General features: G+C 47.4%; 1 protein-coding gene across 2 annotated transcripts in view; it reads left to right on the top strand.

The window, feature by feature from the left end:
- The window catches only part of SLC31A1 (solute carrier family 31 member 1), a 28,518-nt gene that overhangs the window by 10,134 nt on the left and 4,612 nt on the right, over positions 1-13,772 (top strand). Inside the window, exons 1-3 of one of the 2 annotated variants that reach the window (XM_051636561.1) lie at positions 5,011-5,107; positions 10,557-10,727; positions 13,459-13,531. In XM_051636561.1, the coding sequence (XP_051492521.1) occupies positions 10,602-10,727; positions 13,459-13,531 (199 nt within the window). In that variant the 5' untranslated portion in view covers positions 5,011-5,107; positions 10,557-10,601. Of the gene's footprint in view, positions 1-5,010; positions 5,108-10,556; positions 10,728-13,458; positions 13,532-13,772 lie in introns of those variants that run through there. The other variant, XM_051636562.1, reaches the window with a different exon arrangement.

Genomic DNA, 13,772 nt, shown 5'->3' with positions numbered 1-13,772 from the left:
ATTCCTGTTGATGAAAACATGTTAGTACTGGCTCTGAGTTCACACTGGCACTGGCTATGAGGAATTTTGGTGCCTGACCTGCTCTTGTAGGAGCCCGTTAGGACACTTTATGAAGAAATTGTAATCTAGCATCCTCTGTCAGTACTGACATCTCTAATGCCAGACTTTTCTCTCCAGACAAGTGCTTGAGTCAGCTTTTCTGTGGCATCTTCTCTGCTTTGGGGGTGGTGGGACTGGCCTTCACTCCCCAGGTCTTTCATTTCCTGAGGTGCCTCAGTTCTGCTGCTCTCCAGAAGCTTTTGTGCTCTTGTGTGTCAGAAAAGGTGGATGAGTCCTCAACTGGCTGGACAGAAAGGAGGACAACAGAGAGAAAATGCAGGATCTGGTAGATGAACAGGGAGGGGAGAAATATTGCACATGTACAGAATGGAAGAAATTGTGCTCATGATGGTCTTGAGCATGTCAGTCCTGAGTGCAGAAGTCCCAGAACTGATCTGCTTGGCCTTTGGCACCAACATGACACTTGCATGTCCTTGTTTTCTGTGCCCAGCTAGAAGAGCTGGCTGGAGGTGGGGGCTGTTCTGTTGGAGCTGGAGCAGTAATGTGAAGAGGGAGCAGGGTTTGTGACACTCAGAGATGAGCAGGCAAACTTTGAACTATCAAAGTGATCCTGATTGCCTTTGAACTGGTACCACCTCTGTCACTGTTCAAGTTCACTGTCTGCTGTTGGAGCATCTCACCTTTCTGAATGCTGACCACAGTGTTTATATTGACATTTGTTAGTAAAAAAAACCAACTTTCAGTTGACGTGTCTGTTCCTGGCCTTCTGCTTCTGGTCAGTGGGTGGGTGGCTGGGGGCCAAGTGAGCTGTGCTTTGTTCCTTGAACTACACTTTTGATTTGCTCAGGTTATAATAGTCCCACTGGCTGGGGCTGTCAAAGATGGCCAAGGGTGGAATGTGCTCAGACCTCTGGTGTCCCACTGGGGACCTCAGGTTAATTTGGGCTTACCTATTTCAAAGTCCCTTTTTCTTAGTCAAGATGGTAGCAGGTTATTGGTGGTGTAGTAGAATACTTAAGTTCACATCACTTTTGACATCTGTTTCTCCACAGTTTATTTGCTGTGTCCCCAGATTTGGTCCAAGAGTTGGAGACATGGATTGGTCTCTGATTGCAGCCCTTCTTTCAAATGAAAACGTTCACTAGTCTGTGTGGGACTGTATCCAGGATTCTCTTGTAGATGTGGGGGTTTCCACTGATTCCTGGGCTGATGTAGCCCTCCCTGCATTGCTGACCTAGAGTTTGTGAGAAAAAGAGACAAACCAAGGAGTGACAGCAATGGTTCTGTTACCTCCTCAAGGTCAATGTGGCCATTGTGGAAGTCATCTTACCTGCTCTACTGAGGCAAGGATTGAGAGGTGGCCAGCACACATGGAGGAGGTGTTATAGGGTAGGATGGGATAGTTAAGTTGGAGGAGACCTTCAGCAATCATCTAGTCTAACTGCCAGGTTGTAGTTTGATGGAGTTTGGGAGCCTTTGTGAGACAGGGGATCACTCTTGGATCTCAGTGCAAAGCTCTGTGTGTGTTCCAGGTGGGACTGTATCAGACTAGCAGAAATGAGGTTACAGCCAGGAAAACCTTGGCAAGAACACCTCAGTTTTGCTGTGCTTCTCATGAATATCCTTCATTTATTGCTTTTCCATCTCCTGCAGTTTCAGTATGGTTGAGCAAACAGCTTGTCAGCAGAGGAGCCTGTCTGTTGCTCAGCCTACCAAACTCACCATTATTTTCTCCATCTGCACATCTCTTGCCAGCATTTCTCAGCCTTTCCTCCAGTGTTACCAGTCTTACAGCCATAGGTTTTCTGCTCTGCGGGATTGTTTTCTGCTCCTTTCACTTCACTGGGCCTGCTGGAGGTGACATGGGCTGGCGTGATGCTCTGCTTCATGAAGCTCAGTGCATTGTCCCTTAAAGAACAGTCTGTCCTTAGTTGTGTGTTTTTTTTCTTGTTCAAAGATTTAGAGATTTCCTGAGAAGTCTGCAGAAACTGGAAGATTAGGAATGACATTCCCCTTCTAGGGAAGCAGATCAAGCAGGGTCTCTAACAGAAGGTGACCAGACAAGTTTGTTATGAAAATAAACTCCATCAAAGGGACATGGTTGAAGCCATGCTGAGAGGAAGAGCTCTGGCCCCTCTTCTAGAAACGATTGTGCTGAGGGAACGTGACCAGCTTTGCCTTAGTTGTGTAGGTGAGTGTTGCTTTGGTTCAGAGCAAAGGACAAGGCCTTAAGGGTTGAACCAATGCTGATATTTTATCAAATTATTTTAATCCTCATTTTAATTAAAAGTTGATTTATATATAAATAACTGCACCAAGCTGCCAAATAATGTTGTGCAGCTCCAGGAAGCCTGTGTGAGCCAGCATCTTAGCCTGAAGTGGGACTCCTTTTTAATTTTTCTGCTGTGTCCATGACTGTGATGTGATAGTTGCATGAGGAGGGTCCAGCCTGTCTCTTAGGGGCAGAGCTGCCCTATAATGAGAGGGACAAACGTGTGCAATACGGGGAAAAAAACAGGGTGGTGAATCTAGGTCATCTTTAAGGTCCCTTCCAACCCAAACCATTCTGTGATTCTATTATTTGGTAAAAATAAAATAAGGAAAGACTGGCAGCCAGGAGCCCTGAAGGATAGAGGTTTGCAGCTTAGGTAAGTGTGAAAAAACCAGCAAAATTACTCATAGTATGGTAGTATCATAGTATTGGTTGGAAAAGCCCTTCAAGATCATTGAGTCCAACCACTACCCTAACTCTGCCACGTCTACCACTAAACCCTGTCCCCTGGCACCACATCTGTCTGTTTAGGTGTCTCCAAGGATGGTGGCTTAACCACCTCCTCAGACAACCTGGGTCACCAAGTCCAGCTCCTGCCCCAGAACAGGACAACCCCAAAGTTCACACCATGTCCCTGAGGGCCTTGCCCAAGTGTTTCTTGAATATTGTCAGGCCTGGTGCCATTCCTGCTCCCCTGGGGAGCCCACTCCAGTGCCCCCCCACCCTCTGGGTGAAGAATCTCTTCCTAATGTCCAACCTAAACCTCTCTCTGCACATCTTCCCACCATTCCCTTAGGTCCTATCAATGGTCACCAGAGAGAAGAGGTCAGCTCCTACTCCTCCTCCTTCCCTAATGAGGAAGCAGGAGCTGCCATGAGGTCTCCCCTCAGTCTCCTCTTCTGCAGGCTGAACAGACCAAGTTCCTTTAGGTGCTCCTCATATGGCTTCCCCTCTAAACCCTGCACCAAGGGTGAAGGGACTTCACTTGGCAGGGCTTTCTTGTGATCTCTGCAAAGCCCCTGTGAGACCCCCCTGGCACTGAGGCAGTGGCAGGTACTCCCAGATCGTGATTATTGGCCCTAACTGACTGATCTGGCTGTGCTGTGGGGAACCTGACTGAACCCTGCCTTAATCCTCCACCCCCAAACCTGTTGCATGGGTGGCATGAGGCCTTGTTCCTCTCTCTCCCCATGTCTAGCCTTCCTCAGGTTGCCTTAAGAAAGGGTCTGTCTCAGTGGTGGGCACAGCTCCTGAACAATGAAGCAGTGTTGATGTGCCAGTTTCTCTGCTGTCACCTTCACATCCATAACTTGATGTAAAGCCTTGATGGAGGTGATGAGGGAGGAACAGTTCTTTTGTGTGGCTTCCTCCCCTCATGAAAAACTAACAGCCCTGTAGGTTATTTTTAAAAGCCCCTTCTCCTGCCTGTATTGGGCATGATTGCTGCCAAAGAGCTGGTCTCTACATGCCACCAGCCTGGCTGTGTCTCACTTCTAATGTCCCTGCTGAATCCCTCTATCTCTGCATCTCACAATTTGCCCAGACAAATGTCTGTGCCCAGACATTTGTCCAAAACTGAACACACAATGTTGTTTTTTGATGCTCAGCTGTTTTTTTGCCCATCATTCTCCACTCCCTGCACTCCACCCTCTGGCCTTCCAAGCTGGACATCCTCCAGAGAACCCGTCTTTTTTCTGCTAAAGCTTCTGAAACCAGATGAACTGGAGCCTGTATTTCTGTATAAATAGCTTGGCTGTATCCCTTGTGCTTACAGGTGGTGGTGGAGAATGTGCCCTCTGTCACACTGGGTGTTTTTCCACTTAACTCCACTCATCTGGCTTGAATCGATTTGCAAGCTCCTCTGGTCACGGACAAAACCCAGGAAATACAAACTAATGCAGCCTGACAGCCTGGCCCTCAGAATGTACTGGAGCTCCTCTCCAGAGCTGCTCCCTTCCTTACTTTTTATCTGAACCCCTTGCAGTGTGTTGAGCTTTTAGGAAGCCTTCGACTTCTGGGACAGGCTTTTAGCTGTGACTCTAAGGTGGTGACACAGGACCAGACCAAGCCACACAGTTCTGCGGTGACCTTGCAAACATGCCTTAAATTCTTAATATAGCACTAAGAGCTCCTTTTTCAGGACTTGTGCAAGGGCAAAGCAGAGGTGTGCAATTAAGAGGTGTGCTGGGCACAGCACAGTCCCTCCTTGTGTGTCTTGATTTCCAGCCTGAGGTCACTGAAGCTGCTTGGGAGAGCTCTAGGGGAGTTTCAGTGTTGGAGAACAACAGTGTCTGTAAACACGTTATGTTACTTTGTTGAAGAACCATCTATTTGTTCCTCCTATCTCTAAAAAGTGTTCATATAGACCCAGGAGGGCTCTGGCTGCCATTGCTGGATACTCCTGCAGAATGTCCAGGCAGAACTGGTCTGTCCCTCAGCTGTGCCTTTAAGCAGCTCTGGAGCTAAGCCTGGGATCCTGGAGGAGCCACGGAGAGTCCACCCGTTTGGGAAGGAAGCAGTTAAAGTTGTCAAAGTTGGCCAGGAAATTAAATAAAGTAGAAGCAGTGCTTAAGTCTCATGATGAGTAGCTCAGAGCATTCAGAGGAGACCACAGTTAGAGGCAGTGAACAAGTGCTGCAGTGTCTGCAGCCTCCCTGCTTCCCCTCCTGCCTCCATTTACAGCACTTCAAAAATAAAAAAAAAAATAAAAAGGATTGGGCTTGAGACCACAAGCTCAGAGCCAGTGGAGCTCAAATAGACTGCCAGCTGGACTGTGTAAGTAAAGCACTGATAACTTTTGCTTGCCTTTTCCATTACTTCTGTGTTTCATACGTAGCATTCCTTTGTGTCATGCAGGACTGAGATGTAGGAGATGCAAGCAGGAGATCCTTGCCTTTCCAACTTGCTATTTTTAACCTTTTTCCCTTGGATTTCTCTCAGGAGCTTTTGTTTTTAATTCACAGTAAATCTTACCAGGTCTTGTTTTATTTCTTTGGGAGAAGAGAGGGACCTCCTGACCCTGTTCTTTCGACCAGCAGCATTGGTAGAGAGACCCTAGGTAGGAACCTCTCCAGCTGTGTTGAGACAGAAGTTTGGAGGCTCCTGTGCAGGATCCAGCCCTGTTGGCATGGCTGGTGTGCCTGCTGCAGCAAGCACTGTCTCTCTAGAACAAATAACTAGTGTAAAGGAGACTGGAGAGGTGTTTTTTAAGGCTGTGCTTCTTTTGGGCAAAGCCAGTGGAATTAATTTTCTTTCTTGCTGTTTTCAGAGCTGGCATGGGAAAGATGAGGCACTGTTCTGAAGGGGGGGATTTAGGGCTCTTGTTAATCCTGTCAGACTGCTGAGTTGGAACTGTGCTTCATGTTGGAATGGGACTTTAAGGAAGCTCTGTTTGCATTCTGTGATTCAGACTGAGCTGACTTGTAAAGTACTTTCTGGGAGCTTGGCAGATCCATCCCATAACCTGTCCTGTTTCTGCATGTCCTGTGTTTCTGCATTAAGGGTGTATCTCCCTTGGGTGTCTGGAAAGCTGTTTGCCCCAGGAAGAACTCCGTGATTTACTGTGGAGTGGCAGGACTCTGAATTAGCTGTTTCCAGGGCAGAAGCAATAGATTGGGAAGCTAGTGGAGGCTGTGTTAACAGCAGTCATCTTATGGCTGAGACCTGACAAGACAGCTTTGTGTTTGGCATCTCCCCAGGTCTGGGTCGTTGACCTGTTGCTTCTGCTGGGCTCTGCCACAAGATACCCATTCAGGTCTCAGGTCTTTCCTCCCTTTCCTGGTGCCCTGGAGTTGTGTACGTGGCCTCCTCTTGTGTGTGAGGTGACGCAGCACTGGCTAAATGTTGGTGGAGCGTGCAAGTCCTAGTGCTGAGCTTGAGCTAACAGTTTGTTGTCAGATCTGCTCCTGGCTGCACAGGTCCCCCAACCAGCTGGGCCAGCTGAGCGGCCAGGGTGGCACTGGAGGGAAGGGGCAGGAACCTCTATCTGCACAGAGCCTGCCTGTGTGCCCGGCTTGGTCCTGCTCCAAGGTGATGCTGTGAAGGAAGCAAAGTCCTGTGTGTGGCTCAGAGTCTTGCTGTTTTCCTTAAGAATTTGAGGAGTTGTGGAATGAATGCTGGGGCTCCTCTGACCTGTGGTGACAGCATGAGAGGGAAAGAAACAAGCCCTGGAGGGAATGTCCTCAGTCCTCCCTCCTGTCCCACCCTGTTTACTTTCTTAGGCTACTCAAAAGAATGTAGTGCAGCACCCAGGCGGGTGCACGGTGATGTCTGTGCCCTCCAGGTGTGTACATGCCTTGAAATACCTGAGCCTACCTGAGCCTGCTGCAGCCATGGTCTGTTCCAGCTCCCGACTCTGCAGGGAGTCCTCAGGAATCTGCTCCAGTGCTCCACTCTCTGTGCAAACATGTAGGGCAGGCAGCACTCACCCATTCAGACAAAAACACCTGCTGCTGAAGTGCTGGGTTTGTACAAGGCTAAACCTATTTAAAGAACTGCCTATAATAGAAACTTGTGTGTGTGGGTTTCTTCTTGTCACACACACAGCTCCGTGTCAGTCAGCTTGTCTCTTGAGAGTCTGTGCAGCAGAGCAGAGATTTGCAGCTTAAAACATTACATACACAGCCATTAACTGGTTGCTGCTGCTGCCCTAGGTACTGGTTTTTACACCAAGGCACAGGCAGAGACCTCAGAAGTTGTACCTCAGAGACTGGAAGTACTGAGGTGTTCCACTGGAAGTGATTTATTTTTAAAGAGAAATTTATCCACATGTTGGTTACATCTAGTAACACAAAAGACTGCTGTAGTCAGTCTAGGTTATTTCCTCTTATGCTGCTTAATATCCCAACCTTTTCAGGATCCCATTAAGTGTCTTTCCATGGTGGGTACCAGCAGTGAGGGTTGGATTTGGTGTTGGAGCACTAATACAGCAGGGTGGGAAGGAGCTGCATGGGTTAGCATCAGGCTCTCCCTAACCTACACCAGGACCCTGCCCATCCAGGTGCAGCCACTTGTGATGGTATATTAGTGAGAAGTTGGATACAACTCAACCACAAAGGGAGTTTTTAATCTGGTAAACATCCAGGGCTTCTGTGGAGCTTATTGGAACCTGTGGAGTTTGGCAAGAGCATGAAATCCTAAAACGAATAAATAATTTAATTGGGCAGTAATCACTAGCCAGAATGTTGCATCCAGAGCAAAAGCAATGTACCAGTGCGCTGAAAGAAGAGGAGGGAGGAGACAAGATTTTGGCTGGGAAGGTTCTTACATGACTCCTTTCCTCATGCAGCACACTTACCTTTGATCCCATGGTGTAAAGCACTTCTTCCTTCCCTTCTGCAAAAGACAATTTGAAGGTTGTGTGTCTTGGCAGAGGATTCCTTTCCCAAGTGTTTGTATCTGGGGACTTCAGTTTTAACCCTTGGAACGTTTCATCTCTGGAACAGTGTCCTTGAAAGCCCCACTGTATGAAAACCAGCATTTGGTCTGCAGGAAGGCTTTGGGAATGCTTTGCTGTGTCAGGGGAGCTGCTGCTCACATGAGGCTCTTTTTTTGACTCCCCCTGAACACTTTTTTGAGCTGTTTTTCTGGTACTAATATTTAAGCACAAATTGGGGGCAGGGTGAGCTAAAGAATTGTAGCAGAAATATGGGCAGAGAATGAATGCATTCAGCTTTAGGCCAGTGCCATTAGATGACAACTTTCCAGGGGTGTTATTGTGAAGTTGTCTAATGCAGTAAGAGATTGGCTGCAAACTCTGTCTGCGCAGAGATGCAGAGAATACCTGAGCTGTGTGCTGCTGGTGTAGCTTCTACCAGCTGCCTTGGGTGCAGGCAGGTGCTTACTTGCATTGCTTAATTTCGTGGTTGTGGGGTGTATTCATCCTTTCTCTTGAGTTCATCCCCAGGGCTGCTGACTTCATTTCCTTGTCTTCCCCAAATCTTTAACTTCTCTCATTGCTCTCTTTAATTAATCTCCAAAGCCTTTTGAGCTCACCCCCTGTCATTGGTGCTCTGTAAGGCTGCTCTGGCTGTCATAGAATCATAGAACCATCAAAGCTGGAAAAGACCCTCAATATCATGAGGTCCAACCCTGAGCTCTACACCCCTGTGACCACTAGACCTACTCCCTCAGCACCACGTCCACCTGTTTTGAACATCTCCAGGGATGGTGCCTCCACACCTCCCTGGGCAGCCTGTTCCAAGGCCTCACCACTCTTTCTGTGAAGAAATTGTTCCTAATATCCACTCTGAACCTCCCCTGGTGCAGCTTGACCCCATTTCCTCTTGTCCCATCACTCGTCACCAGGGAGAAGAGCCCAACACCCACCTCATCACAACCTCCTCTCAGGTAGTTAGAGCCAGCAATGAGGTCTCCCCTCAGCCTCCTCCTCTCCAGGCTGAACAGCCCCAGCTGCCTCAGCCTCTCCTCTTAAGACCTGTTCTCCAGACCCCTGATCAGCCTGGTTGCCCTTCCCTGCACCCTCTCCAGCACCTCCATGTCCTTGCTATCCTGCAGTGCCCAAAGCTGCACACGTGCAGCCTCACCAAGGCCAAGTACAGGGGCAGGATCACCCCCCTGCTCCTGCTGGTCTCACTATTCCTGATGCAGGCCAGGATGCTGTTGGCCTTCTTGGCCACCTGGGCACACTGCTGGCTCATGTTCTGCCATGTCCTGGGCAACCAGGGTTTCCTGCACAGCTCTGCCATAAGGTCACTGTCACAACCTGAGCGAGCTCCACCCTCAGCTGGTTGCCATCAGGAGTTTTGTTTGCTAGTGCTGCTTTCAGTTTATAAAACTCTTGTAGAGTTTAATTTCCTCTTTCCAACCGTAAGTATATTCATACATATCTCTTTTAGCTTAACACCCACTTTTTTACCGGTTGAAAACACTGCTGATGATTTATCTGGAAGGAAAAGTGTATTTTTAAAATTTTTTAAAATTTTTTTTTATAAAGTGTCTGCAGTTTGGTTTCTATTTCACTTTGTTTTACTTGAGCCCTGGACTGGACCAGCAGGGCACACACTATTCCAGACAGGGTGGTGTTGGTACTTGAGGATCTTCTCACCTGTGCTGTGCTGGGCTTGCCTTTGCCTGGCTCTGTCCCACTGACTGGTGCTCTTCACAGAATCACGGAATGTTGGGGTTGGAAGGGACCTCTGGAGATCATCAAGTCCAACCCCCCTGCCAGAGCAGGACCAAAACTAGGGCAGGTCACTCAGAAAGGCATCCAGACAGGTCTGGAAAGTCTCCAGAGAAGGAGACTCCACAACATCTCTGGGCAGCCTGGCCCAGGGCTCTGTCACCCTCACAGGAAAGAAGTTCTTCCTCATCCTGAGGTGGAACTTCCTGGGCTCCAGTTTGAATCCATTGCCCCTCTTGTTCTAGGACTGACTGGTATTCCCAGGTTGTTTTCTCTCCTGTTGCTGCTTCTATCTAGTGACTTCATTTCACACCAGAAACTGTCCCAGGTTCCATCCCAGGCTGTGCTGGGGTACAGAAGCCATGTCCACATCTAACCACGAGGTGTGCTTGGATTTTTAACATAGTGTGTCCAGACGTACCTGCTTTGCAGTAACCGGATTAGGGGTTTGGACTGGCAGCCTTTGGACTGTTTCTGTCATTGTGTGTAATGTGATTAGAGGGGAAGATGTGACAGTGTGAAGCTCATGGAAATGAAGCTGGATTGCCTGTGGCTGTTGCAGACCTTTGCCTGGTAACAGGCCTTGTACCACCTAATGTAATTTCTTTGTTAAACATGTTCCCAATAAAATGCATAACTGTCAATTAAGAGAAATATTGTCATCTGATCCTTTAGTATATGCAATTTAAAATGGAGCTTGAGATGTTTTAGCCTTTTGCATGACTGCAATGGAGAAAAGACTTGGGTTTTTTCCTCTTACAGATAAGAAATGTTCCTTTATGCCGAGCACTCCCCATGTGCTACCTCAATCGGATTAGGCTGCCTTTCTGGCAGGAATGTTTAGGATGGGACAGCGATACAATGATGTAAAGCTCAGAGGGACACACCTCCTTTAAATTGTCCTGCTCACTTTGCTGCTACCTTTGTAGTCAGAGTGCTGGACCATGAGGATGCTCCAGAAGTTTATCCAGAGGCAGTGGTGCTCAGGGGCTTAAGAGTATTTTCTCTTGCAGTAGCAACAGAGAAACCATCTTCTGTTTAGAAAACTGCTTCTTAGTATTTTTTCATTTGTTTGTTTTTCAGGGTCCCACTTTTCTGCGTGCCTTTTGGAATATCTCTGTAGTAAAGATGTCTCAGATGGCTCATGATCACCCCATGAACAGCTCCATGTTGCAACCCACACATCCTCCTGAACATCACCATTTAACAGCAGCCCCGGGACATGGACATGGAGGATCTGGCATGATGATGATGGTAAGTGGAAAAGTCATAATTAACCAGAGAGCTTTTCCTTGTCTGTGGTTCAGAATAACTTGTCATCTGAAAGACTATTCTCTTGATAATGAGAACTTAGCCTTAGAAGACATGAATCAATCCAGATAAAACCCAGACCATGTTGTGGCTCTCCTGGGGTGAAGGAGCGACATGAGGTGATAGGCAACATGAAATGTATTTCAGAGCTGGAAAACCTGTGGCAAAATCTTACAAGCAGCCAGCCTGGTGTCTGTTGTCTGGCCAGCTAAAGGCAGCAAGGCAAAGTAAGCATTTTCCTGCAGGAGATGGATGGGGTTCTCCAGGATTGTTAGTGTTGGGTAAAGCCTTAACCAGCAGCAAAAAGGGTTGTGCCCTGTTACGATGGATTGTGCTGACCTGCAGGTGACCAACCCCTGTGCCTTTTTCCTCCTGGACTTCAAGTACAGGCTTGGTTTGGGCAGCAAAGTGCTGCCAGGGCTCTTTGCCACACTGGCATTAGTTGGTCCTGAATCCTGCTGCTTGAGTTAGCTTTGATTTAATCACACAAGTTCAGACTTGTCCACGCTGGCATCACTGAAGTTTGTAGAGATCCTGGCCAGAGTTTCCATGGAGATGACTCTAGGATCTGTGTTGCTGTGTGTAGCCAGTTCTAGGGACTTCTTCAGCTTCTTCTCCCTTTTCTAAATACTGTTGGAGTTTCAGATTATTAAAATATGACTCTTGCTGTTTAAAATTTGAAAGGAAGGGAGAGAGAGTACACTTCCATTTCAGAGGAGAATATACTCAGGAGTGTATTTTACAAGCCTTCAGGTAAAATTTGCCTGCCAGCCACATGGCCCAAAGAAAGAATCAAGAATTACTGCATCTGCTTAGATTGCAAACAGTATCATAGCAGGAAAGGAGAGGACATGAGCAGCCTTCCCCTTTCTGAACAAAACCCAGTAGTTCTGGTGAAACTTGAAGTCCAACATTGTCACTGATGTCCCAGGGAAGCTCTTCATATAATCTAACTGCTGAATATTGGCATCCTCTGATCTGTTACCTTCCATATAAATGCCATTTCTTTCAAGTGTCAGGAGCTCAGTGGATAGTTACAGAACCCTGCCTTGCCCTGCAACTGAAAACTCTGATGAATTGCAGAAGATTTTGAATTAACCTTGCATGTAAAACTGTCAGGGAAGGTAGCAAATAGGAAGAGCATCTCATGGCACAGACTGAACACATTTTCAAGTATGCATGTTCCCTTCCCTCACTTGCACCAGGTAACAGGCTCTGTTCCAGCTGTGGTTCATGGAACTGGGCTGTAAAGCTCTTTGGTTTGTGCAGGTTTTGTTTTAGATGTAAAAATGTTAAATTAATTAAAGAAATGGAAGTACTCTCTAAAAGATGTTTTATAGTAATTGCTGTTCTGGGGCTAATGAATGTCAGCTGGTTCTGATGGATGCTGAAATTAATAATAATTGTGATCTTCAGCACATAACCTTAATTAAGGAATGAGGGGAGTTCAAAAATAAGCTCCTCTAGCTCAGTGAGTACCTTACATGTGAAAACACTGTGCACAGCTGTGGTCAGGGTGTGCTAAACTACAGTGTATTTGCCTGGATGGGAAGATTATCTGAACTCCAGCTGGCTGGAGCATCACTGGTGTCTCCCCTTCCCACAGCATTGACTCTGCAGGCTCAGGAGCCCTTATCTTTACCCACAGGAACCTGTGGTTCTGGTTTAGATATTATAGTCCTTGTTGTACCTGTATTTAAGCTTCTACTTCCCAGAGGATATTCAGAGGTTCTGCAGGGAGACAGTAGTCCACTGGTACAGTGTGGGGTGGGACTAGAGGGTTCAGCTTGACAAGCCTTTGTCCGTGTGAGCTTAAATCAGGTCCAGGTGGGAAGGAGAAAGGGACCTGTACCCCAGCCCATGAGTAGACAGGCAGAGGCAAGGATGAGCTCCACAGAGATAACCCAAATCCCCGACTGCTTCTGATGCTGAGGAGAAAAGGAGCTCCAAAAGGAAGGAGAAAGCACTTTTCTGTAGCAGGTGCTGTGAAGAAATCCAGAGGAGGCCACGAAAATGATCCAAGGGCTGGAGCAGCTCTGCTCTGGAGCCAGGCTGGGAGAGTTGGGATGTTCAGCCTGGAGAAGAGAAGGCTCCAGGTGACCTTAGAGCACCTTCCAGTGCCTGAAGGGCTCCAGGAAAGCTGGGGAGGTTCTTTGGACAAGGGCAGGGAGTGAGAGGATGAGAGGGAATGGATTAAAACTTAAAAAGCAGAGATTTAGGTGCGACATTAGGAAATGAGAAGGAGAAACTACAGGGGTGATGAGACCCTGGCCCAGGTTGCCCAGGGAAGCTGTGGCTGCCCCATCCCTGGCAGTGTTGAAGGGCAGGTTGGATGGGGCTTGGAGCAGCCTGGGCTGGTGGGAGGTGTCCCTGCCCATGCAGGGGGTTGGATTGAGATGATCTGTAAGGTCCCTTCCAACCCAGACAGTCTGTGCTTCTATGATTTTGGCCAGGGGCACTGCTTAAAAGAGCTGCTCACTAGAATTGGAACCTGGAGCATCTTTAGCTTGTGTATGTTACACTAGATTTACTGAAGAGATTCTTTGAGTCTATCTGGTGACCAGCTGAAATGATCTAAGTTCTTGTCAACACACAACTCTTGCTAAATCGTGTTGTGAGCTCCAGCTCAGGATGAGCTATTCAGGCTCATCTTGGTGTTCTTTGTTTTGGGCAGGCAATGACTTTCCACTTCAGCTATGAGAATGTGCCATTGCTGTTTTCTGGACTTATAATCAATACTCCTGGAGGTTAGTAAAACTGTCTTGTCCAGTCCAAACAAAAAGTTTGCAATTGATCAATGTTTCTTGCTATTTATGCCAAGAACATGCAGGCACACTGCGTTGAATCTGGTTTAAATGGCATCTGTGGGGTGAAAGAAAAAGGGAGATGTTGGTGGAGTTTGAGAATTTGACCAATCTTGCTAGCAAAAGTGATTGCTGGTTTCACTTCATGGGCAAAATTCCAATTTGTATATGGATTAAAGTCACA

Source organism: Apus apus, chromosome 19 (genome assembly GCF_020740795.1).
Source record: "Apus apus isolate bApuApu2 chromosome 19, bApuApu2.pri.cur, whole genome shotgun sequence".
In the NCBI taxonomy this organism is placed as follows: domain Eukaryota; kingdom Metazoa; phylum Chordata; class Aves; order Apodiformes; family Apodidae; genus Apus; species Apus apus.
This window is presented reverse-complemented; position numbering and strand designations above follow the sequence as displayed.